The sequence below is a fragment of the Pleurotus ostreatus genome, assembly GCF_014466165.1.
Source record: "Pleurotus ostreatus strain PC9 chromosome Unknown scaffold_2, whole genome shotgun sequence".
NCBI lineage: Eukaryota > Fungi > Basidiomycota > Agaricomycetes > Agaricales > Pleurotaceae > Pleurotus > Pleurotus ostreatus.
The window spans coordinates 3,262,578-3,286,917 of NW_023503157.1; the positions used below are offsets into that span (position 1 = coordinate 3,262,578).

Genomic DNA, 24,340 nt, shown 5'->3' on the forward strand with positions numbered 1-24,340 from the left:
ATTTCTTCCCCCCTTCGCTCTTGTTTCGAATTCTCTTAGATTTGTTCCGTTTACACGCGCCTCGTGGGCCACTTATTTCTTCCACGACCTCCGCATCACCCAATCCGAGGCCTCACCTCCTGCAGCTGGCCGGAACGACTTTGCCTGAGTTCTATAGATACCTCCCTTATAACCGGAAACCCATCTCTTTTCTCCCTTTTATAAGGTCACTCCCCCTCTCGGACCTTGAGTTCGTCTTTGGTTGAGCCAAGACCTACCGCCGCCCATCTGCTATCATCTTCATAGACGACCTTCAGCTTCGCCACTTACGACATGCACATCACATCGCTGCCACTGTATTTACTTCTTCTCATTGCACAGGCGTCCTTGACGCTCGCCGGACCTCGTGCCGTCCTGGAACGCGCTCATCGCTTCGCCCTTCGTCGCAGCCATGGTCTCGCAAGCGATCTTCGCCTGGCATTCGGAGCTGTGCCACCCCAGAAGCGTCAAGGGAGGGTGTTGATGAAACGGGGTGTTTATTGCATAGCTGGACCTGGCAATTCAGGATTGAGTCACGGCCCCACTTCCAGTGGTACGGGGAGCACGGGAGACAGTGGAGGGAACGTAGGAAACGGAAATAGTACGTCTGTGTCCTCCGGTAACCCAAGAGGCTCCTCTACGAGACCTGCATCTACTGCTCGCCCCACGAATGTCGCCCCCTCGCCATGGAAGCTGGCCGAGTCACACGAGGGATCAGATTTCTTCCGCGGCTGGGACTTCTTCACCTCCGCAGACCCCACGAATGGTCCGCGACCCTCTCTCATCTTCATTCCCATTGACTTATTGATATACTTTAGGCATCGTTGACTATATCAACGAAGCCGATGGCGTAAGTTCATCTCCAATCCGTTGAGATATTCATTCATAACCGTACTGTTCAGCGAAGCGCTGGTATCCTCTCGGTGAACAATAACGGTAACGCCGTCATGCGCGTCGAAACTACTCCCACTGTCGCCGCGAACAGAAAGAGTATTCGCATCACCACGCAGAGCACTTGGAATGGAGGCCTGTTCATCATGGATGCCGTCCACATGCCCACCGGGTGTGGAACCTGGCCGTGAGTCATCCCCTCTTCCCTCGAGGGCCGAAGCTAACAAAAGCTTGTCGGATCAGTGCATTCTGGAGTAACGGTAAGCAACTCCCAAATTTTAAACTTTTGATGAATTAATGGACCGTTGATTGATAGGACCGGACTGGCCAAGGGGAGGTGAGATCGACATCGTTGAAGGCGTGCACGATTACACGAACAACCAAGCGACGCTCCACACATCGCCCGGCTGCCGTCTCCCATCGAGCGACACTTCGAATCTGAAGATCTCGGGGTCTCTGATTGCCGGCCAGGACTGTGCTGCTGCCAGCACGAACAACGAAGGGTGTGGGATCCGCGCGCCGAATAGCAATTCTTTCGGGGCTGGATTCAACTCGAACGGCGGCGGCGTCTATGTTAGTGCGTACAATACCAAATATCTGATCCTGTCTTTGTTGCTGATGATGATCATGTAGTGCAATGGGATAGCGATGGTGTGGCCATATATTTTTTCCCTAGAGGCTCGGTGCCCGCCGATATCACCGCCGGGGCACCTCAACCGACGCTGTGGGGGCTGCCTCAAGCGCGGTTCCCTGCGTCTGGCTGCAACCCGTCGCAGTTCTTCAACAACCATCACCTGATCTTCGACACGACATTGTGTGGTGACTGGGCGGGGGGAGTATGGAATGCTGCTGGGATTCCCGGACAAGAGCAGAGCTGTGCGCAGCGTACGGGGTTCTCGACGTGTGAAGCGTTCGTACGAGCGAACGGTGCATCATTTAGTCAAGCGTGTAAGTGCGATCCCTGGAATCGATGTGTGGCGTTACTGATTGCGTGCAGTCTGGGAAGTGCAGAGCGTCAAGATTTACCAGCGACAGAATTAGACTAACACTTACGACTTATTATTATCGATATCTTCGACTTACGATCTGGCGACAATGCGCCGATGTTCTTTCCCCTTCGTTGTACAACCCCGTCGTTTACATACGCACACTTGTATTATTCGGCGCAATCATACAATCACTCATTGGATCACTAACTATACTTACCTGTACTGTCTTTGTAGCTATATACTTACTTACCTTATCTATATCTTCTGTCTTTTATTTGGGCGAGCCACTGGCGAGGCTGGCTAGCATTCAGATGTTACCAGTTCTGGCTTATGTGTAGATCTGTATCAATGGTATCTTTATGACAACAGAGGGGACATGGATAGGCTGGCCGAAACCAGCCTCTCTTCGAGAGTATGACAATCGATTATCTTAAAAGAGAGGACTGAATCGAGATACCACTGTGCCACGTGCAACTACCGCGACTTGTCACATTTCAGTCACATTTAATGCTAACATACATCTTGCAGCCGCTTGCGCTTCCGAGTGCGTTCTTAATATTCAAGGTTCCAAAGCTTTATCATTCAATAGCCCTCTGCTACTACGAGAAACGACGCTGAATCTCTATGCCAAAGGTAAAGTTCTATGCTGTCAAAGTTGGAAGGGAAGGCCCGAAGATCTACGATTCTTGGAATGATGTGCGTTCCTCTGCCGGATATTTCAAACTATGTCGGGTCCTTATTGTTTCAACGTCAGTGCAAAGCTAATGTAGGTTACTCGAGGTTGAGCGCGCGAATGAGAGGATGCTGATTGGTGTCCCCAGACAGCTGGATTTCCGGGAAGCACACACAAAAGCTTTCCCTCAAGACGAGAGGCGGAGGACTGGCTAAAGGTTCCAGTACCGTGTAAGTTGCCCTCGCCCCCTGTACTCCATGAAATTGAATACCTTCAGATAGATGCGCAAGCTGCTCCGAAGACTCTTTCGGGTACACAGCGATTCCACCCAATTACAGCTGGCCGAAGGCACTTGGGTTCCATACCACCCAGGGCTACGCCCTCTACGGCACCTGACGAGGGTGAAAGCGTTGATTTTGATGCTGACGTGATCCCATTGGAACCTCAGACACCGGATGTGAAGCTGTCCCCTGAGCAAGCAGCAGTGCTGAACAAGGTCAAGAGCGGAAAGAGCATCTTCTTCACTGGTTCTGCTGGTAATTTCGCCCGTCATCATCACTGCGATGTGTACTTTGAATTTACGACACCTTTCGCAGGTACGGGAAAGTCGGTCCTCCTGCGCGAGATTATTCGCACTCTGGGCGGGAACAATTCACGTTCATTGGCCATAACAGCGTCAACTGGGATAGCTGCTGTCAATATCGGTGGCACAACTCTGCACTCGTGGGCTGGCATAGGGCTTGGTCTCGAGCCAGCGAAGAATCTGGCAGGAAAGTTCCTCGGACAGGGGAAGTTTAGGCCGGTACTTGATCGATGGCGCGCGGTGAAGTATCTCATTATCGACGAAGGTGCCGTACATATTTGCTTTGATTGCACACGATTTTGGTCGCTGAGGTGATGAAGTATCGATGCTGGATGGCGCCTTATTTGATACACTGGTATGCCAGGTCCCAATTTATTTACAGGAGTCTGGATTCTGATTGTATACATGCAGGAGACTATAGCCCGCCTCGTGAGGAGGAACGACGAACCGTTTGGCGGTATACAAGTCTCAACCACTCCTCATACTAGACGATCCTCCGCTGATACCACGATCATCAGCTAATCCTATCCGGCGATTTCTGCCAACTCCCTCCCGTGCCGAACGCAGGGAAGGATGGACAGAAGCTGCCCGTCGCGTTCGCGTTCGAAGCGGAGTCTTGGGACAGATGCGTCGGCCGCCCGATCACGTTAACCAAGGTTTTCAGGCAGAAAGACCAGCAATTCGCGAATATGCTGAATGCGATGCGGTTTGGGAACCTCAAACCGGAGATCGTTGAAGTCTTTCAGGGACTTTCGCGACCTGTTGAATATGACGATGGGATAATGCCTACTGAACTGTTAGTAACGCAAAGCTATTGCTGGTTGTCACAGGGGTGCGGTATGCTGATGTTCATGCAGGTTTCCTACTAGGGCGGAGGTGTCAAACGCGAATCGGACACGTCTGGACGCGCTGCCCGGTCGACCGCTGCTATACCCTGCGTGTGACATACCGGGAACGAACTCGAATGGACAGCCGGTCCACTTTGACGCAATGGCGCGCTTGCTTGAACGACTTGTCGTACCAAAGGAAGTGATTCTCAAGGTAGGTCGGTCTTTCTATATGTTGCGGATGACTAGACCTTAGCCCACTCTCTACAAGGTTGACGCACAAGTAATGTTGGTTAAGGTATTCAACCTCTTTATTTATCACTCATCCATCGAGAATCCATCACCCTGATCGTAATCATCCTAGAACATGCTGCAAGGCGAACTGGTGAACGGCTCGGTGGGCAGAGTTACGCGGTTCGCGTCGGTGAAGGACACCGCGAAGACGAACCTCGGTGCGATCCTCAATCCCGAGGATAAAACTGCGAAGGCGGAGATACAGACTGAAAGTGAGCGTCTGTGGCCCATGGTGCGGTTCACGAATGGCCGGGAGATGCTCTGTGTCCCGGCAGAGTTTACTGTGAACAACGCGCAAGGGGGGATGGAGGCTAGTCGAGTGCAGGTACGCAGATATTATGTTAGTCATTGAGGAGGGATGGTTGATGGATTAATTTATGGCTCGTGGAAGGTTCCCCTTATCCACGCCTGGGCTCTGAGCGTGCACAAGTCGCAAGGCCAGACCTTGGATAGAGTCAAGGTTGACCTACGGCGTACCTTCGAAAAAGGGCAAGGTGAGGTCTTGAGCCGTGCTATAAATATCTGCCTTGACTCATGCTATCATCTTACGCCTTTGTAGCGTATGTCGCGCTATCGCGTGCCACGAACATGGATCATTTGCAAGTGCTGAACTTCGACGCGTCCAAGTGAGGTTTGAGTGTTGACATGGAAGTAACTCACTGATTGTTGTAACTTGTAGGGTTGTCGCGCACCCGCGGGTTATCAGTTGGTATCAGGACCTAGAGCTCAAACATGAAGCGTTTCATGTGGATGAGTTCGACGAGGACGAGATGGACGACGAGGAAGCTATTGCGGCATATCATTCCTTTTAATGGCACACTGCTCGACATTCTTCAATGCACTGCCATGCATAACCCACCACCGGATTCTTGGATGTATTTATACATGATTTACAATAAAGATTACCACAGACAACGTATATATTAAAGACCGCATTATAAATTACCCTCCGACTTCGGTTCTACTTTGACATTCCTATCTCTCAGGTAAGCCTTGAGGATACACCCCCCCTGTTGCCCATCTTTGCTTGCATTGCACCCCTTGCAAGCTCTCCCATGTCGTATCATTAAAACGTGTAGCCCATACTTGAGTTCGTCGGGAATTTTCAGGTCTAGGTGCGCTTGAGCAAGCACTCGGTTGGCCTTTGGGGGCACCCATCCCAACAACTTGCTCAAACGATACACGTGAGTGTCCACGGCGAACGAGTCCCGACCGAGGCAGAAAAGCAGGACGCAAGACGCAGTTTTGGGGCCGACACCATCGAAGGAGACGAGGTCGCGCATCACTTCCGGGTCGGAGTACCTGGGTTTCCCGTCTACCATTTCCGCTAGGTATTGGAGCGAGTATTCGCCCCTCTTCGCTTTGATATCCTGCAGAAGCTTTTGTATAGTCGCAGCTTTCTTGTTCGCCATTCCACCCATCCTGATGGCTTCCACCACATCTGACTTGGGCGCGTCGGCGATCGCAGCAAAGTTATTACGCCCGAAGGTGGTGTCTAGGCTCCGTTTCGCGGTCGAGGAGTTCTTGCCACTGGTGTTCTGAGAAAGGATGGTGCCAATTAGCGCGTCGATGACATTGTGGGAGTGACCGCAGGATTTGGCGGAGTTGCTCGAAGCGGTGGGAGAGGGGGCTTTGCGTATGAGATCACGTCCGTTGTGCGCGTCCGCAAGGACGTCAAAGACCTGCCGGGCCTCAGACGGTGTGGGGTGCGCAAAGTCTGGAAAGGGCGAAGTGCTCGAGTACGCGTCGAGTTCTTTGAGCTTCTTGGATTTACGCGGGGATTCTGGAGGCTCCAAAGTGTCCGTGAGTTCAGGAGATGGTGAATGGGGACGTTTCATGTTCTTGTGGCGTCAATGCGGGAATGTCTGTGTGACTGCTGGGGAAATCAGGGAATCCCAGCGCCGTGCATGTGGTCGTCAAACGTCTGGAGTTGAACTCCACAATGTGTGATAGTTTGAAGCCTCTTTTTCTATCACGTGAGGCCCTCTAAACATATTGAAACTCGCCGAACAACCCTTCGTCGTTCCTGGTCGTTCCAAGTGTTGTATTCTTGTCTCTGGAAATCTCACTGTTTGTCAATGGCAGTGGTGTTTCTCATGTTGTCGTATGGATGTGTTCTCGCGGCGGTCATGTGATGCCGTATTCATGTGGAATCGTGACTCGAAAACTCCGCGACGCTCGGGAATCGCGCCTTCTCGTATCAAACTTGTTATCGCGACGGTTCCGAGCAAGGTTGGTTCCATATAACGTAGAACCTCCCACTGTCAGGTCGCCCATTACAGGAACGCCCAGATAATGCTCAAGGACTTTCTACTCAAGCCCAAGCATCCGTGCGTAACCTTTTCGAGTTATTTATTTTCCTCGGCTCAACTTGGCCTGACAAATTTCGATCAGAATATACGAAGATACACTTCTCATCCCAGCGTACTTCGCAGCTTTCTCTGCGTCACTCTTGCTAATTCACACATGCTATCTGGTGGTGTCGCAACTACTGCGTTCGTCGCGCCCCGACGATGATGCTCAGAATGAGATCGGCGAACAGCAAATATCCTCCGGATTTGCTGCAGAGGTCAAGGCCCATGTAGCTTCGCACGGAGGCTTGAACATCTTTGCGTATAAGGTCGCCCGACTCGTAGGGTGCCTGTCGTTGCTCGGTCTTTCCATTGCGACGTTAATCATGGACGAGTACGAGATGGAAGACAAACAGCAGCTAGACTATGGATATGGTGACCAGGTACCCCTCGGGTGGTTGGGAACGCTAGCGAAGTGGGGAGGGAAGAAGCGCAGGCATCGAAGGAGAAAGGAAGTCGAACAGCTCACATATAACGAATGGCTTCAGTTTGCCATGTGCATGGCATATGTGAGTTATATTTCGAAATATAAAGTGGCACAGACCCTTATGTCGACTAGCTATACGCATCTCTGCTGGCTTTATTGTGCTTAACTACGAAACCATTCCAAAGAGTCAAGTCCGGTTTAACCCCCCTCATTTCGTGGCTTCCTACCAACCTCATCCTCTTACTCCTGGTCACTTTCGGGGTCTACACATACCGTGATTTATATCCCCTATGCACCTACACACTCTCCCCAGTCGACTTGCCTGCGGGTTTTATCAAAGAGAACGCGGTCCTCGTTAACCTACTGTGGGCCAAGATCGCTGTTCTTTTCGTGACCGCCATAGTGATTCCGTTAATCATGCCCCGGACGTATATTCCTGTGGACCCGAAGAATCCAAGCACGAATCCTTCACCAGAGCAAACATGCTCGCCGCTATCCTTCATTCTGTTCGGTTTCTTGGATGAGGTTATCTTCCTTGGATACAAGATGCCCCATCTCCCCGTCGAGAAATTACCCCCATTAGCGGACTATGACGCGTCTAGTTACCTTAGGATCAGGAGCTTTAAGGTATGTATAGCACTATACACACTAGCCGCTTCAACGATCGCTAATCTAACGTATAGAATATCGATCCCTTCTCCCCTCAAGCTGACAAGAAGCTCAGGAAGCGCCATCTCTTCTGGAAGCTGATGAAGACTCTTCGCAAGGAGTATGCGTTGCTTTCAAGCTTGCTCCTTTTATACGCCCTTGCTGGGTTTGCGGCTCCGATCGGTGTGAACAGACTGCTTCAGTACGGGTTATACTTCTCTCCGCTCGCTGATCTAACACCTCGCGTAGCTACATGGAAAAGAGGGGAGAGGACGCCTTCGTTCGACCATGGACATGGTTACTTTGGTTATTCCTCGGTCCCATGATACAGTCTGTCTCTTGGCAGGCTTATATCTTCGTCGCGGTATGAATAAAATCACCTTTCTTGAAGGTGTGCGTCTGATTTATGGGACCTAGACGCGTAACCTTGTTCGAGTAGAGGCCATGCTCACGCAACTACTTTTCGAACACGCTCTACGAATCAGAGTCAAGGCCGAAACGAGCTCAAGCAGCTCCGAGGGGTCCGTGAAGGATGCTTCAGTCGCCTCGTCATCGAGCAACTCAGGCTCTTCTACACCTGCTGCGTCAACACCCGCCCTACCTGCACAAGAGTGGACGGAGCCCGGGCATGAGGAACGTGACGTTTCGGTCACAAGTACTTTGATCGCTTCCAATGAAGACGGATCTCCTACACCGAGCACGAGGGATAGCGTCGGTGCGAAGACTCTAGTCGGAAGCATCAAATCCAAACTTCGTTCCCGCTTCTCAAAAGACAAGAATGGAAAGAAGGAGCCTAGCAAAACCGCTGCAAAGGCACCAGAAGCCGCCACTGATTCGAGCGAAAGCGGCGATGGGAATCTAGTTGGAAAGCTCAACAATTTGGTCTCCACCGATCTGAGCAATATCACCGATGCTCGAGACTTCATCTTCCTCCTCATCTACGTCCCCATCCAGGTGGTTCTTGGTATAACCTTCTTGTATGTGATTCTAGGGTGGAGGTAAGTGTCATTCAGACGGCGAGTTAGCAAGGTCTATTTGACTGACGAGGATCCAGTGCATTCGTCGGTCTCGCTGTCATGCTTCTTCTTTTCCCGGCCCCGGGATATGTTGCCCAAATCATGCAGAAATATCAGCAACAGAGAATGAAACGCACTGATGCGCGAGTTCAGAACGTTACTGAGAGTAAGCTGTTTCGTGTCACCTTCTACTCCGAACATCTATAACCCTGGTTGATTAGCAATGAACGTAATCCGCATGATAAAACTCTTTGGCTGGGAGCGCAAAGTGAACGAGAAGATCGCCGAGTTCCGTGAGGCGGAACTCACCTGGATCTGGAAGAAGCAGATCCTTGAACTGCTGAACAATAGCATCAAGTAGGTTCTCGTCCCGCTATATGTATCTACGAGTTTCTAAGAAAGTGCGTTAGCAATGCTATCCCGGTCGCCATCATGGTCGCCACCTACGGAACCTAGTGAGTGGTTTGTCGCGTACAACGGCATCGCTCCTTGCTAATTCATATACTGCCCACCCCCTTCAGTGTGGGTGTCTTCACCTTATGATCGTTAGCACTCAATGAGACTTAACTTTCATTTAGACGGTCATAATGAAAGAAATCCTCACCGCTTCCGTCGTATTCAGTTCCATGGTAGTCTTCGACATTTTGCGAGAACAGTTGCACATGTCGATCTGGACCTTGTCTACGGCTGTACAAGGCAAAGTCTCTCTGGACCGAATCAATGACTTCTTGCAGAATGTGCGTCCTTATATCGACAGTCAGACGTCAAAATGACAACTTCCTTGCAGACCGAGCTTCTTGACGAGTTCGCTGAAGAATCCTCAGGTGATGATGGTACTTCGTCTACGAACAACGCGATGGCGATCGGCAATTCGGATGTTTCGTACCTCTCGCGACCCCCCGCAGAACGTTCTCAGGATATCGGTTTCAGTGACGCTATGTTCGCTTGGTCTGTGGACGACAAGAGGATCAATGACGGAGCTGCGACTCCCTCGAGGCGTAAGTTTGTCCTAAGGGTTGACGGAGAGTTGATCTTCAAGCGGAACGCGATCAACATCATCATTGGGCCAACTGGCTCTGGTAAAACCTCCATGTTGATGGCCTTGCTCAGTGCGTTTTTCTCCTTACCCCCTGTATACCCCTGTATCTCATGTGGGCGATAGGCGAGATGCACTTCATGCCGTCTGGTCCGAGTTCGTGGTACAACCTTCCTAGAGATGGAGGTGTGTCCTACGCTGCGCAAGAATCCTGGGTCCAGAATGAAACAATTCGAGTTGAGTCGCCCCTTTACATGCCTGTAGACATATGTTGACTGCGTTGCGCAGGACAATATTCTGTTCGGCGCGCCATTGGACGAAGAAAGATACAAAAAGGTTCTATATCAATGTTGCCTAGAGCGGGATCTCCAACTCTTCGATGCTGGCGATCAAACTGAAGTAGGCGAGAAGGGTCTTACGCTGAGGTGCGTTCGTCCTTCCCTATTCTACAGAGACCAAGCGTCTTGACCTCGATACCGTCGATCAGTGGTGGGCAGAAGGTGAGGCGATCGGTAAGGTATAAACACCAGTGTGCTAATGAGTTGCGAAGGCTCGCATCACTTTGGCCCGGGCTATCTACTCGCACGCGGAGATCATCTTGTTGGACGATGTCCTGGCAGCTCTGGAGTCCGTGACTTGTTTTCGTCCCTTTCCGCCTGACTTAACCCTCCTCTAGCGTCCACACGTCTAAATGGATTGTTGATAAATGCTTCCGGGGTGACCTCATCAACAATCGCACCGTCATCCTTGTCGTTCGTACCTCGTCCGCTCCTCTTGTACGTCGTGTCTGATAGATTCTAGACACACAACGTGGCATTGGCAACCCCCGTGGCTGGATTTGTTGTCTCTCTTGGGTCTGATGGACGAATCGTCAGCAAAGGTGGTGTGGCCGAAGTACTGGCCGACAGCGACGCTCTCAAGCAAGAGGTCGCTGTAGAGCAAGCGGCTTTGGCAAAGGCTGAAGAAACTATCGATGACGCGCAAGTAGATCCGGAAGATGCAAAAATCGCTGGAGGCAAGTTAATCGCCGCCGAAGAGGTCGAGCTTGGACATGTCGGGTGGCCTGCGAGTATGTGGGACAATCTATGCTCCCTGCGCCTGAATTGACATCGCTATCACTTAGTCAAAATGTACTTGGTTGGTCTGGGCGGTAACCATCCATTCATTTTCTTTGTTACAGTTCTCGGCGGCTTGCTCATGACGGAGGGCACGTTCTCGTTTTTGACGTGGTTCTTGGGTCACTGGGCGACCCAATACGAAACGCACGACCCCTCTGAAGTCTCGACAAGCTAGTGAGTGGCTCGTGGCCTACTGTTCCTCCAAAATCTGATATTTGCTCGAAGCTATCTTGGTGTATATGGTTCGTCCTTTGCTCCTTCCGAAAACAGCGGTCTCATCACTTTTCCTGATCAGGCTGCATCACCCTCGTCTCAATGACCTTTTACACCTTAACAATCCTTGCATACATTTATGGTACCTTGAGGGCTTCGCGAACCATCCACAAGCAACTTATAGAATCGGTCCTCGGAACTACGCTCAGGTAGGTTCTGAGATTCTTGTTTTGTGGACACACCTTGAATTCGAGACCCAGGTGGCTCGATATAACTCCAACATCCCGTATCGTGACTAGATGCACTCAAGACATACGAGCTGGTAAGCGCGTCCCACAAAGTCCCACGTCCCCCCGGGCTCATGTTTCCGATGATTTCACTTCTCCCAGTCGATGATCGTATCTCCCAGAATTTGGACTGGTTAACCGAGCTAACCGTTGGGATGCTTATCAAGTTTGGCGCCGTGCTCCTGTTCACTCCTATTTTCATTGGACCTGGCATTCTCGTCGCCGTTCTAGGCGGTTGGCTGGGACAAGTGTATATTGCGTCTCAACTGTCGGTCAAGCGAGGGATGTCCAATGCCAAGGCCCCCGTAATAGGACAGTGCGTACTCTGATCTCCTGATCATTCAGAGCCACCTGACTGAATTTTCCCCTCGCAAGCTTCGGAGCAGCCATGGCGGGCATAAGTATGTTTCGTTTTGTTTTTAGCGAGATTATGTCTTACATTCACCAAAGCATCCATTCGTGCCTACGGGGTGCAAGAGGCCTTCAAGGCCGAATCCCTAGTCCGTATCGACAAGTACACCCGTGCGTCCAGGACGTTCTATAATCTCAATCGGTGAGTATATCAGTATCATAATCATATCCCTGTGCCCAACGAACGATAGTTGGATATGTATCCGCATCGACGCTTTCGGCAATTTGTTCGCTGTGGCCCTGGCTGCCTACCTACTTTACGGCGTTCGTCAAGGGGCAAGCAATACGGGCTTCTCGCTCAATATGGCTGGTAGGTCGTTCGTGCCCATCACTCTACTCCAGGCTTAGGCTCTCTTCAGTGGGATTCAGTAGCATGATCTTGTACTGGGTACGCGTGTACAACGAGTTCGAAGTCCAAGGCACGTACATTAAGCAATTGCTAGCTATGCACAGAATCTCATTAACGCTCAAATATATTTAGGAAATAGTTTGGAGCGGATCCAAGGGTACACCAACATCGACCAGGAACCCAAGCCAACGCAGAACGGCACACCTCCAGCGTATTGGCCTGCTAGTGGAGATCTACGGGTTGAAAAACTATCGGCGAAGTACTCGGCAGATGGTCCCGAAGTCCTGCACGATGTATCTTTCCACATCAAGTCAGGAGAGAGAGTCGGGGTAGTCGGAAGAACGGGCTCCGGAAAGGTAGGGACTCATCACCTTTCTGCCCTCGGAACTGACTAGTCTTTCAGAGCTCCTTGACATTGTCTCTTCTCCGTTGTATACCCACCAATGGGGAGGTGTACTTAGATGGAATGCCAACGGGTTCCATAAACCTTGATGCTTTGCGTACCAACATAACAATCATCCCTCAAGTTGTAAGTTATATATCTCGACTTCAGGATCTGTTGGCTCATTTTGATACGCACAGCCCGAACTTTTGAGCGGCACCCTGCGACAGAATCTCGATCCCTTCTCGCAATTTGATGATGCAACATTGAACAGCGCCCTCCGCGCCGCTGGACTCTTCTCTCTCCAGACTGATGATGACGAAGGTCGCATCACATTGGACAGCCCGATCGCCAGTGGAGGCAGTAATTTGTCTGTTGGTCAACGCCAGATATTGGCACTCGCTCGGGCTATCGTCCGTGGTAGTAAGCTTCTTATCCTTGATGAAGGTGAGAGAGAGCCTCAGATGTTGCCCATACAAGACTTACCTAAGTGCGATTCTCTAGCTACATCCGCCATCGACTATAAGACCGACTCAGTTATCCAATCATCCCTTCGCCACGAGCTTGGCAACATCACATTAATCACCATTGCTCATCGTCTCCAGACTATCATGGATGCCGACAAAATTGTAAGCCACAGCTCGCGTCCTCAGTGGTGGAGACTACTCAACGTGAAACTAGATGGTCCTCGACGCTGGAAGGGTTGTTGAATTTGATTCACCTCAAGAGCTTTTGAAAAATCCGAGTGGCAAGTTGCGGGCTTTGGTAGATGAGTCAGGGGATAGGGAAACCTTGATCGCCATGGCGGAAGGGAAATCAACCATTTGAGGACGTGATATAGATCTTTAACCGTATATACTAATACTTCGCTTTATACTTCTTGTGCCTACCAGCTTCGAATCATGAGAGGAGTTCAGATATCGTCGAGCATCCCCTGTCAGTAAGTTGGTCACGTGACCTTCAACAGGACACGAACTTCAACGACAGTGCACATTGGTGCAACTTATACTTTATCGTCGGTGTAACCTGAAAGGTATGCCACACAAATCGCGTCCTGGATGATTTGCGCATTAACTATCACGAAGTCCAGGACTTAAGGTTCACCATGGATAACATCCCAGCGTCAAGGCCCTCTTCTGATTCGCATGCCCCATTAACAAATAATCAAGGACCAATACCGCTCTTCGATCTGCACTTGAAATTTCTTGCAGATTCATATGTCGCTTTCTTCCTAGAACGGTGTGTCTCTATTGAACTTATCAAAATGCCGGCGTTGATCTCAGCTATGAAGCAAACGTATCGAAGAAGCTTAGTGGGTGCTACACGCAACGCTGCGATTGTGCGCAAGCTGGCTAACTCGTGGTTTAGCGTCGACTCTCTTATGAGACTGCATAGGAAGGCGAAATCACTTGATGCGTTCCTCGATGATCGGTCCCCCAACTCTCCTGTGTCCCCACAGTCTCATTCAGTATATCACGACCAGTTGACCACGGCGCGTTCAGCATGGTCGGAGGCTCGAGATAGTGTCGAGCGCGAAGCGCAAACTCGACATGCCTTTCTGAATACCTTGAACATAGACTGTCTCAATCCACTTGTCTCTCTGAGGGAATCTCAAGAGCGAACACGAAAGCGGATTAAAGAAGATCTCAAGGACTCGTCGATCAAGTACCAAGAATACGCGGAGAATGTTTTACCGAAGCTCAGAGGACGATACGTGAAGCGATTCGCAGAAGTTGAAGAAATTCGAGGGGACGGTCGGAAACCTGGGAATCTGAACGGGCAAGGTTTGTCGAATCCCTATGCAAATCTGAGCGTCGTTCCTCCAACAACCGCCCCTGCGTATACTGGTTCCTTCCCTGTGTCCCCCACTACATCACTACCTCAGCAATCCTTCGCAGCCAACGGCGGTCGTCCGACAGTCACCTCACCCCAGCCCCTCCGTGCTCTAGATAGACGCCCCTCGGGTTCCACACGACCAAGCGCGGGCGGGCCTCGCAATAGATCTCCAAGTACGTCTACTCCCTTTGCAGATCTCGCCCAACAAGGCAAAAAACAGCTTGGGCACTTCATCACATTTCTCGATCGCGATAAATCGATGAAAGGCTCCAACAAAGGCGAAGAAGTCAATTTCAAGGACCAGTTTAAAGACACACTCAAAGACGGACTAACCGCTGTCCGCTCCATGAATGTCTCTTCTGAAGCAGGGGCTTTGAAGTTAGTCAAAGCGAAGCGCGAAGCCGAAGAGGCTGATAGAGAATATCGCAAGGGCGTCCATTGGCTCGAAACGCTGAGGCTACGAAAGCAAAAGACGATGGAAGCAGGATACCAGAGCCTGATCACTTTTGTGGAAGAAGAAGCGCAGATCGTGAAGAACGTACTTGGCCGCTACGCGGACAATGTCATGTAAGGCATCTACAATTGTCTCGCGCCGTCAACTCACTTCTTCCAGCGCCACAACTACCACTCAGACTCAGTTGTACACCCATTTGCGAATGGTTGTCGACAAGGTGTCCCCAGAGACAGATGTCAAACGAATAGCTACAAGGATTCCTCCCATCGAAGACATCGTGCCCGAACCGATTCTCTACGAGGTATTTCCTTACACCATCACGGTGTACATTTGATGGAACTCTATTCTAGCATGGTCAAGTCGGTGAATGCAAGGACCTTCTGTTTGGCTTCAGCCTTTCGGATTACGCGACGGCTAAGGGCTTACGTGATGGCGAAGTGCCCAAGATTGTTCGGATGTGTATTGAAGAGGTGGATCAACGTGGATTGGAAATGGAGGGTATATACCGCGTTAGCGGGCGAGTAGCAGTGATAAAGGACGTGAGTGTCGAGACCATTCATGTGTATTTGTCATTCTGACACACTCCGCGAAGCTTCAACATACCATCGAGAAGGATGAAGCTTCCTTTGACTTCGCCAAGAGGAATCCGCGTGACGATATCTACGCGGTTGCTTCGCTACTCAAACTCTACCTGAGAGAGCTGCCTGAACCTCTTTTCAAATTCCCTCTGCAAGACCGCATTCAACATACTGAGTCCCTTGGTTCGTACCCGACCAACCTCACGCTACTTATTCTTCATTCTTTCCCCCTTCAGCCGCGCATAAATCAAACAACTTCCCCCTTCTGAGATCAAAACTGAGGCGACTTCCTCCTGTGCACCAGGCTACACTGAAGGCCCTCTTGGAACATCTCGCTCGGGTTGCGGCGAGGCAAGAGAAGAATAAGATGGGCCCAAAGAATCTCGCCATCGTATTCGGTGCAGTGGTCTTTGGTGAGGACGAGAACATGGGGGTTGGAGATGGGTCCAAGGACGACGGACCTGGGGGAGGACCTACCGTACCGATGGACAGCAAAGCCATGGGACAAATGCTGCTAGACATGTCTTCCTGGAAGGTAGGCTATTCATCCTGCCTCGAGGCTCAATATTGACCCGTTCGCAGGATACACTCATGGAAGACATGATCACCCATGCGCATATATTATGCTCAGATGAACACAGTCAACCGCGCACACCGAGGATGGAGCCAGCGAATCTCATGCCGCCTCTCCCAGCTGCGGTTACCCAAGATCCATATGATTCATTACCAAATCCCTACCCTTCTACTTCTACTCCATCTTCACAACCCTCGCCGAATACAGTGAACGATGCACCCCTCCCTCCTACCCCCCTTGGTGATCCAGAACCTATCGCGTACGGGTCAAAGACAACGAGAGTCCTTTCACAACTGGCCCCTTCGACTCCACAGAAATCTCACCGAAAGACAGCGAGTACAAGCACAGCGCGTGTTGAAGAACCTCTCTCGACACCTCAGAAAGCCAATACGAATACATCGGGTTCGGAGGATTTTACACCAAAGGTACCTAATAGACCCGCTGGTAGCATACATCCTTCCGCTCGCAGTGGGCGCGGAGAGAACGGTGGTAGTAATGCCGATGTGCCGCCTGCCTTGCCTGCTAGGCCGCCTCGTACACACTCAAGGAATCCTTCAACGCAGTCACAGTCGCAGGTCACGCCAACACCTTCATTATTGACGACGGCACCGCCTGCAGGTATTTCGGCTCCCTTGGGCATTGACTCCGCCGTATCCACATCTTCCACCGCTACCCAAGGTTCTATTGCGTTCCCCAGGACAGTTGACGCCCCTCCATCCCCTACTCCGCACCGAGTATCTATTCAGCGTCGAAGTTTGCAGGATACCGCCCCCGCCATCGAGCATGTTGGTGATACCAACAGGACTCCTCCCGAAACACACCCAATGGGGGCACGGCCTCCTTCGGCGGTGACGCCTAGGACAGATTACAACCCCGAACTGCCACCAGAGCGGTCTCCCTCAGCGGATTCGGACGGCTCGTGGATATCGGCTGTTGACAACACTGGTGACATGGATGATGTGTATGAAAGTTGGCCTTCACAGCACCATTGATTCAATATTCGTGTTTCTCTTTGGTGGTTGTAATTCTTCATTAGTGTGTTGGGAGTATCATTGTAGCATTTTATATAATTTGCGAGTGAAGCAAGGAGTCTTGTACAAGTTATAAACTTATTGAACTGTTTCCACTTTTTTATATACCACATACAAGTTTGCTGTTGTGTATAGTATTATGGCTTTCTAAGACACTGCTAGGGAGAGTCAAGGGATACTATGATGGCATTTCGTCTATCCGCAAGCCATTTGTTATACAGTGCCTTGCCCAACTCCTGCCCTAATGCTCTTGATAGTGGCCACGGAACAGCATTGCCAATTTGTCGGTGCATCTACATTGGAGATATCAGTATTTGTGAGTCAAAATATCATGTTATAGCTAACAGTGATGATGTTATTGCCAATGGCCTGGAATTCAAAGTCATCAGGAAATCCTTGGGATCTTGCGAGCTCCCGGACAGTGACCATCCGCTTACACTAGTGTATTTACAGAGGAGTCAATATCTGCAAACAAGTAGGAGTTAAATAAGCTCCTCACATAGGGATTTAGCACTTTGCTTTGTTTTGCTGTGGGATTGATGTTTGTTATGGTTGTGGAAAACCATCTGTCTTGATCTAAACGGCCATATAAGCCTAGAGTAAGATTAATATAGTGCCTTGAACTATAGGATTGCAGGCAAGGCTGAATTGAATTAAGTACCTGCTTTATAGCCACTCTTTGCAATGGCTGATACTGGATTTGAGGTTTGCCATTCATGCATATCCACAGGCAAATCTACAAGGGTATACCAGCCAGAATGCAGCACAGAAAGCCAGAGTAAAAGGCATGCTTACCTCGGTAATCAGCTTTGGCCCATAATGGTATACTTATCACTCTAAGTGGCATTAGAAATGAGAGAGGTGAAACCTTGACCATGATGAACGTACCGTGCAACAGTAGCTGGAATGAATACCTTTGTATACTGCTGAAGGTTTGACGGTTCATTGAGGCGACACTGAACTTGGAATGTGGTCCTTGCAGGATGAAAGTAGGCAGCTTCATGTCCAGTTGGTCCACACCATGGCTCTGTTTTCCAGCATGGTAAGGCAGGAATACCTAACCGCCTTCGTTCATGATCTTCAGCAGTAATCTTGTCAGGATCAGGGTGTTTCCTATATTCCTTGTCTAAGAAGCTCTTTAGAAGAGAAAGAGAAATGAAGACATACCAGTCAAAGCGTGGTAGATCAGAGATTGCATCACCAACAGTGACGAATGGATGTACATATGAGCCTACAGTTTGTATAATTGGAGATATCTTGATTCCAATTGGACAATTGATGGTGAGAGAGTCGTTGGAAGGGAAATAATGAGAAGGTTGAGGAAAGCCTGGTAAAGGATTACCCATTTGAGCAGCAATGATGAAGAAGCGGACTCGTTGCTGTGGTGTTCCATAATGAGCTGCTTGAAGTAAAGCAAAATGATATTGGTATCTTTATGACAATTTGAAAATTAAGCATTGGATTCCATCAAAAATAACTGAATGAATTGCTCACCCAAGTTCATCCAATGCTCTAAGCAAAAACTTGAGCCCACCCATGTCAATGCCACCTGCTACAGCGTGCTTGCCTGCCTGCTCTGCTTTGATGTTGAACTGGAGAAACCCCCGAACATTTTCAAAGTAACAGTATTTTGGCCGCAGAAAGTCAATATAAGACAATGCAGTCAAAATCAAATTACTTCGGGGGTCATTCACTTTCTTGAACTTGTTAAGCCCAGAATGTGACTGACTGTAGGAACTATCAATACACACTGTAATTGAAGAAATATGACCAACATACCAGGGAAACCCAATGGTCATCATGTCAATATCTTCGGGCTTGAGAGGAGCAGGAACTGGTGTTTTGCCATCAAAAAGCTGGGTTGGTGTCTCCAACCCATGCCCCTCACTGTCTTTGATGAAGTAGTGTAAGATGAGATTGGCGCAATTGTTGTACATCTTCACTTCAGAGGAATGTCCCCTAGTAAGAAATGAGATGAGATAGTACCATATCACATAAAATAAACTTACATGAATGTTTGGGCTGCACTTGGAGAAATCTCTACTGCATGTGTCACTTCAATGAAGGCGGCCCCCTGGGTCATGCCAGCACTGAATGCACCACATCCTCCAAAAAGATCCAAGGTTCGTAATTGAGTTTGAAGTTGTGCATCCACAAAATTGGAGTACAAGTCACTTCGCACAGCTCCTCCCTCAAGCTGTACCAGATCATTTGGGCATTGTGGACATACCCGACGTTCCCACCAGTTATCTATCTGGCCCTCTGTCCATGACGCAGGATGAAGGGATGAGAAGCAGTAGCGGACATAAAAGCGATGAGGGGAATTGCTGATGAAGTCGTGCCACTTGAGTATGGCAAACCCTTCATGTGGCGGAAGGACAATACATGGCTGAATGAAGGATGTTACAGAGACATCCTTTTTCTCATCACTGGCAAAAAGTTCCTTCTAACTCAAATCAGTTTGTCAAAGTTAAGATAGAAAATTATGGATTGACTTACCTCATCCTTGACATAGTTCGGTGGAAAATCTTGAATGTGAACAAGGCTGGAAATACGCCCAAAGCAGCGTATACATGCAAAAACTTGATTGCTTTTCTCGAAAAAGCTGACAACTTGCCCAATATCACAGAGGCCAGATGGACCTTCTGAAAGAACTTCAACGAAGTCACCTTCATGATATGTATGCCCCAAGTATGCAACACCAGGTGGTGTTTCAAGGCGTCGAATCTCCTTCCCATCTTCCTTCTCTCTTGCCATCATGCACACAAAACAGTTTTCAGGTGGTAGTTGTGCAGCTGCAGTGTCTTCAGCCAAGTTATCAACAGCAATAACTGTTGCTGTCTCATGTTGGTATTTTGAACTATGAAGAAAACAGTGAGAACAGCATACAAAAAGAATTAGAATCAGTATGACCTATAGAAATAATCCTGTGGTGGTATTCGGCTGGAAGGCTGGTAGTGAACATTGACAGTCTCAATCAGACAGTTAATGTCAACTGAGCTGCACAAATCATTGAGGTACAATTGCTGGGGGTTTGCAAATTCCTCCATGACTGTATAGGAACCATGTTCAAACCACCGAAGATGTGCAAGGTCATCTTCGGCACTAAGGGAGATGATTCGTGCAAACCTAAACAGTGATTGCTTAGCATAGAGTTAGAAACAATGAATCATTACTGAAAACATACCAGAAATAGGTTGCAATAGTTGCGTCGAGTGGTACATCCTGGACATCCAGTGGTAATGGAAGTGTTTTCACCTCTTTTCCTTCACCTGGTACTACAAGAACAATATCGCCAACCTTGTTGAAAGGGATGTCAGTGATTTGATCTGTCTCCAATTATTGATTGGCACTTACCTTGAATGAATCACCGTCAAGATCAATAGCACTCAACCAGCTATTGTCCTTGTCCATCCGGTACATGCTTTTCTTACGCCGTCGCTCATCAATCTGATGTGCCTTTCTTATCAGAGACCTGACCTTAGCCAATTCCTTCCTTTGGCGCCAGTCTTCTTCTTCCTTTGACGGGGGCGGGAGCCGAGGACCGATTACGACAAGGCCGTCACCAAAACTAGTTCCGGCTAGTTGTGCGATGAGAGGGGTAACATGAGTGGGGGTTTGATTCTCTGATAGCAGTACGAAAGAATCAATATTGAGAGCTCGAGCTTTCGCGGAACGAGAGGGGGGTGGAGACGATCCTGCTGGCTGAGCGGCCGTATAGTGGCGGAAATGCTGAAAAAAAGGGCCATATCCAGGTGAAGGTTCCTGGAGAATATACCATGCCTGCGCCGTCTCTAGCCAAACAGCGCTGAGATATTTGTTAGTGGGGGTTATAGTGTTGAAACTCCGGACTACTTACTCGTTTTCGGCATCAAGATAATACCTGAAGAGGGACCCCAGCCTCACGAATGGCATTCCCGCCTCCTTCTCTTCGTCCTCTCCTTCATCTTCATCATCCCCCTCCACGAAGGCGCTAACGAATCCAGTAGCGACGAAATCCCGGTCTTTTGTCGCGTCTACTTCCTCCAATTCCGCGATCGACACCATTTCGGAATGGTGTCTTGGATCGAAGACCGAGAAGTAGGTGAGAAAGCGGACTGGTTTATCAGTCGCACCGGGTTCAGGTGGTTCTTCTCCGCTGATAACCAGGTCCTGATCGTACTCGTCGATTTCCGGTCTACCGGCATCAGACGAATAAAATGCTGGTTCTAGAGGCAATGTCAGTATCACATCGTTCTGAAATAAACGGGGCAAGGGACATAATAAATACCTGGGTGACTCTTCTGATTGGGGGCCATTTTGATTTGGGCCAGATCCGGTGAGGGTCGATGGAACGTTCAACGAGCTATAGAAGACTTTGACATCAATTACAATGGACCGAACTGCGATCAAAGTGATACTTACATGACGGGCGCTGTTCAAGTTTGATGTTACCAAGTATACCGCTGGAGTGAGATCGTGAGGAGACAGGCGGCCGTCAGAAGCCAGAGGAATTTCGAAGATCAAGAGGGATAGTAGGGGTTAAACGGGGTCGATATGTCTATGTTGCGTAGAGCGGTCGAGTTGGATTTGGTAATGTAGAATTGTTGGAATTTTCAATCTTGAATTTGACGGGGATACGCGTTCGTCAATGTTCAAAATTGGTTCAAATTCCAAGTGAGAGTCCGAAGTTGTGTGCCCTTGTCAGTTGTGAGTAATTGAATCCACGCAGTCGGTGCAAGCTGATGTACCGTGGCAGTTGTCGCTGTATCCGTGAATTGTTACACTGACTGACAAGCGTTGGAGGTTAGGCGCCAGCACAGCCACAACGTCCGAGACATCCTATACTTAAGAGTTCTATTGGAGTCACTCTCTGCTCTGTAAATTGACGTTCAAGAAGGTGTATGGCTCCAACAGAAGCGAGTAAATACTACAGACCACCACCGTCCCAGCACATGGCGTATACCCCGCGAGGGTTCATGTAGTCAAACTGATAGTGTGCCAGCGACGCCACCCGAACGTCAGACGCCATTCAGTCTTCCTACCTGTTCATCGACACTCTGACCCTCAGACAGAACATGGGCAATGGCTGATAGTTGACATAGTGTTCATTAGTATATCAACCCTGTTCTGCAGTGGTGTCCCACTAATAATCGTGCATTGCGCAAGCGCGCTGATGTGATCCGTCGAGCTTCTGACTAAAGAGGATCAACTCACCATTATCTCGTATATAGGCTGGGTTTCGAGCTTATTTCTGTCCAATCTCAAGTCCCAACTCGGATCATCACAGTCATGCGGATTCTTGTTTTCGGAGCCACCGGAGCGTCGGGCATCCTCATTGTTCGCGAGCTCCTCGCCAAACTGCAGTCACCAACCGTTGTCATCTACGCACGCTCGCCCGAAAAGCTTCCTGAAGACATAGCTACCAACCCTCAGGTTATAGTCATCAAAGGCGAATTGGATGATGAAGATGGACTAGACAAAGCGCTCGAAGGCAGCGACGTGGTCGTCTCAGTATTGGGACCAATCGTGACCAAAGGCCCCTTCCATCCTTCGGGAACGCCCTTAGCTAAGGCGTACGAACGAATCATTGGTATGATGAAGAAGAAATCCATCAAGCGACTTCTCGCTCTTGGGACTGCGTCGAACGCAGACCCCGCCGATAAATTCAGCCTCAAGTTCTCCACTCTCGTGGCAGGCGTCGCCACCTTTGCAAGAAACGCCTACAAGGATGTGGTTGCATGGGGGGAATTGATTCGCAAAGAGGATGACTTGGAGTGGACGCTAATGAGGGTCGCTATCTTGACGTCGGGGGAATCGAAGGAATATGCTGCGGGTTACATTGGGGCCTCAAACATTGGAACTTTCTTGTCTCGAGCTGCGTACGCTGCATTTGTCGTTGACGAGATTGAGAGGAGGGAATGGGTCAGAAAGGCTCCTATGATAGCCTCGGTATGAATGGTACGTTTCGCAGTTCACCCATTAGTAGTTGTACAACGTGTAGATTCGGCCCTCAGAACGCATATGATCATTGCAGATGAATTATATTAAGAATGAGATACTGAGCAGATTAATGCGAGCCTGGCATCCAATCAACCGTTTTCAATAGATCCTCCCATTTGAACTGTTCTGGGTTTTCATGAAACAGTTTGAGCAAGCGTTGGGGTTCGCTCTCCCGAGAGCCACTCGCACCTCCCCATAGGTAGAAGCGCTGCAATGCCATTAGCAGCAGATGCGCATCTTCCTGTGAGATCATGAAGTTCCCCGAGCCAGAGCCAGCTGGCGTGACTTCACCCCGAAGGAGTACAGTCCCGTGGGATCCAGCCAGGTCCGTATAATTCGTGGCAATCAAGTACGGAGTGGCAAACGACTGGCGAAGCTTGTATTCTTGCAACGGCGTGAAGAGGACCGTTGAAATTGGGGGGTTTGCAGGCGGCGTGGCATCTGAGAGTTTCCCGGCAAATGGGTCGATGGCCACGGCAGGATGGGGAGGAGCGTCGTGGAAAGCCCATTGGAGGTAGTAGAACTCGTACGCGCTTTGGTCCTCAGCTCCCGGTTCTGTGGTTGTTCCAGTGCTAGGGCGGCGTATTGGCACAACGAACGAAGGGTATCTAGAACCTACGTCGGCCATTTTCTGGTACAGATCCAATGGTACCGACGCACAGACATAGCCACGGCCGGTACCCCCCGACCGTGATGCATGGTACGCAGTCCATAGAGAGGCTATTTGCTCGGGTTTATGAGGAGACGAAAGTAGCTTCTCCAAATTCAGGAATGAATTCAGTGGCTGGATGATCCCCTATGTCAGCTTCGTCGTTCGTTTCCCTATAACCAAGGATATCGTACCTTGATCGGAGATTTATCCTTTCGTTCCGAGCTGCCGGGCTTAGTCGCCCCCAAGGTCTTTGAGGAACTCGCAGAAGCGGTCGACCCCGACCCCTGCGCCGATTTTTGGGCAGCGCGTTCTTCTTCTAGCTTTTTCCTGAGCTGCAGTCGCTCCGCTTCCTGCTTCTCCTTCGCCTTGAGCTTTAGTTCAGATACACTCAGACCGCGTCTATCCTCCAGCGCATAGTGAAAGATAGCAAGGCGAACATCAGCTTCCCGCCAGCTTGAATTATGATTCATTACTCACTCCGACGCGCGCTGGCGTAATTTCTCTGCATATTTAGATTCGAATGCAGTTGTGTCAACGTGTATACGCCGTCGCGAGTAGTGGGTAAGAGGTCGGGAACAAAGACGGAGTGACCGGAACATCGTGGACAGCTCAATGAAGTGGACAGAAATGAGCGCCTAAGTCCAGCTCCCCTTTATCGCCCCTCTTCTACTCCTAGACCCTCCGTTCAAGAGCGAGTTAATGGAGCTAGAAGGCTTATTT

The 24,340-nt window shown here is 49.7% G+C and overlaps 6 protein-coding genes across 6 annotated transcripts; 3 read left to right on the plus strand and 3 right to left on the minus strand.

The window, feature by feature from the left end:
* Positions 1-312: 312 nt before the first annotated feature.
* On the plus strand, positions 313-1,950 carry PC9H_004050 (uncharacterized protein; the record flags this gene model as incomplete). Its single annotated transcript, XM_036773640.1, has 7 exons — positions 313-784; positions 837-868; positions 921-1,096; positions 1,153-1,169; positions 1,226-1,486; positions 1,543-1,857; positions 1,907-1,950. 7 exons carry the CDS (start codon positions 313-315, stop codon positions 1,948-1,950), a joined length of 1,317 nt encoding a protein of 438 aa, XP_036635113.1.
* Positions 1,951-5,210: 3,260 nt separating this feature from the next.
* PC9H_004051 (uncharacterized protein) lies at positions 5,211-6,113 on the minus strand (the record flags this gene model as incomplete). The annotated part of the gene is made up of 1 exon (XM_036773641.1): positions 5,211-6,113. One exon carries the CDS (start codon positions 6,111-6,113, stop codon positions 5,211-5,213), a length of 903 nt encoding a protein of 300 aa, XP_036635114.1.
* A 457-nt stretch (positions 6,114-6,570) lies between these two features.
* Positions 6,571-16,947, plus strand: PC9H_004052 (uncharacterized protein; the record flags this gene model as incomplete). Its single annotated transcript, XM_036773642.1, has 43 exons — positions 6,571-6,605; positions 6,670-6,960; positions 7,063-7,135; positions 7,186-7,680; positions 7,737-7,903; positions 7,951-8,065; positions 8,119-8,343; positions 8,494-8,699; positions 8,756-8,883; positions 8,939-9,074; positions 9,128-9,152; positions 9,296-9,454; positions 9,505-9,826; positions 9,880-9,989; positions 10,042-10,178; positions 10,241-10,253; positions 10,304-10,380; positions 10,430-10,505; positions 10,555-10,822; positions 10,877-11,045; positions 11,097-11,113; positions 11,167-11,293; positions 11,345-11,406; positions 11,474-11,687; positions 11,747-11,772; positions 11,822-11,924; positions 11,974-12,092; positions 12,142-12,205; positions 12,271-12,487; positions 12,535-12,660; positions 12,714-12,960; positions 13,018-13,142; positions 13,195-13,265; positions 13,612-13,752; positions 13,805-13,825; positions 13,882-14,326; positions 14,399-14,635; positions 14,729-14,916; positions 14,963-15,104; positions 15,154-15,342; positions 15,396-15,564; positions 15,618-15,916; positions 15,964-16,947. The coding sequence occupies 43 exons, from the start codon at positions 6,571-6,573 to the stop codon at positions 16,945-16,947; spliced, it is 7,560 nt and encodes a 2,519-aa protein (XP_036635115.1).
* Positions 16,948-17,144: 197 nt separating this feature from the next.
* On the minus strand, positions 17,145-21,284 carry PC9H_004053 (uncharacterized protein; the record flags this gene model as incomplete). Its single annotated transcript, XM_036773643.1, has 17 exons — positions 17,145-17,279; positions 17,332-17,424; positions 17,486-17,580; positions 17,648-17,722; positions 17,782-17,822; positions 17,875-18,099; positions 18,154-18,417; positions 18,481-18,714; positions 18,766-18,945; positions 18,996-19,183; positions 19,217-19,432; positions 19,486-19,846; positions 19,900-20,115; positions 20,174-20,286; positions 20,344-20,794; positions 20,846-21,194; positions 21,257-21,284. 17 exons carry the CDS (start codon positions 21,282-21,284, stop codon positions 17,145-17,147), a joined length of 3,264 nt encoding a protein of 1,087 aa, XP_036635116.1.
* Positions 21,285-22,257: 973 nt separating this feature from the next.
* PC9H_004054 (uncharacterized protein) lies at positions 22,258-22,923 on the plus strand (the record flags this gene model as incomplete). Its single annotated transcript, XM_036773644.1, has 1 exon — positions 22,258-22,923. One exon carries the CDS (start codon positions 22,258-22,260, stop codon positions 22,921-22,923), a length of 666 nt encoding a protein of 221 aa, XP_036635117.1.
* Positions 22,924-23,035: 112 nt separating this feature from the next.
* Positions 23,036-24,219, minus strand: PC9H_004055 (uncharacterized protein; the record flags this gene model as incomplete). The annotated part of the gene is made up of 3 exons (XM_036773645.1): positions 23,036-23,752; positions 23,812-24,019; positions 24,098-24,219. The coding sequence occupies 3 exons, from the start codon at positions 24,217-24,219 to the stop codon at positions 23,036-23,038; spliced, it is 1,047 nt and encodes a 348-aa protein (XP_036635118.1).
* Positions 24,220-24,340: the final 121 nt, after the last annotated feature.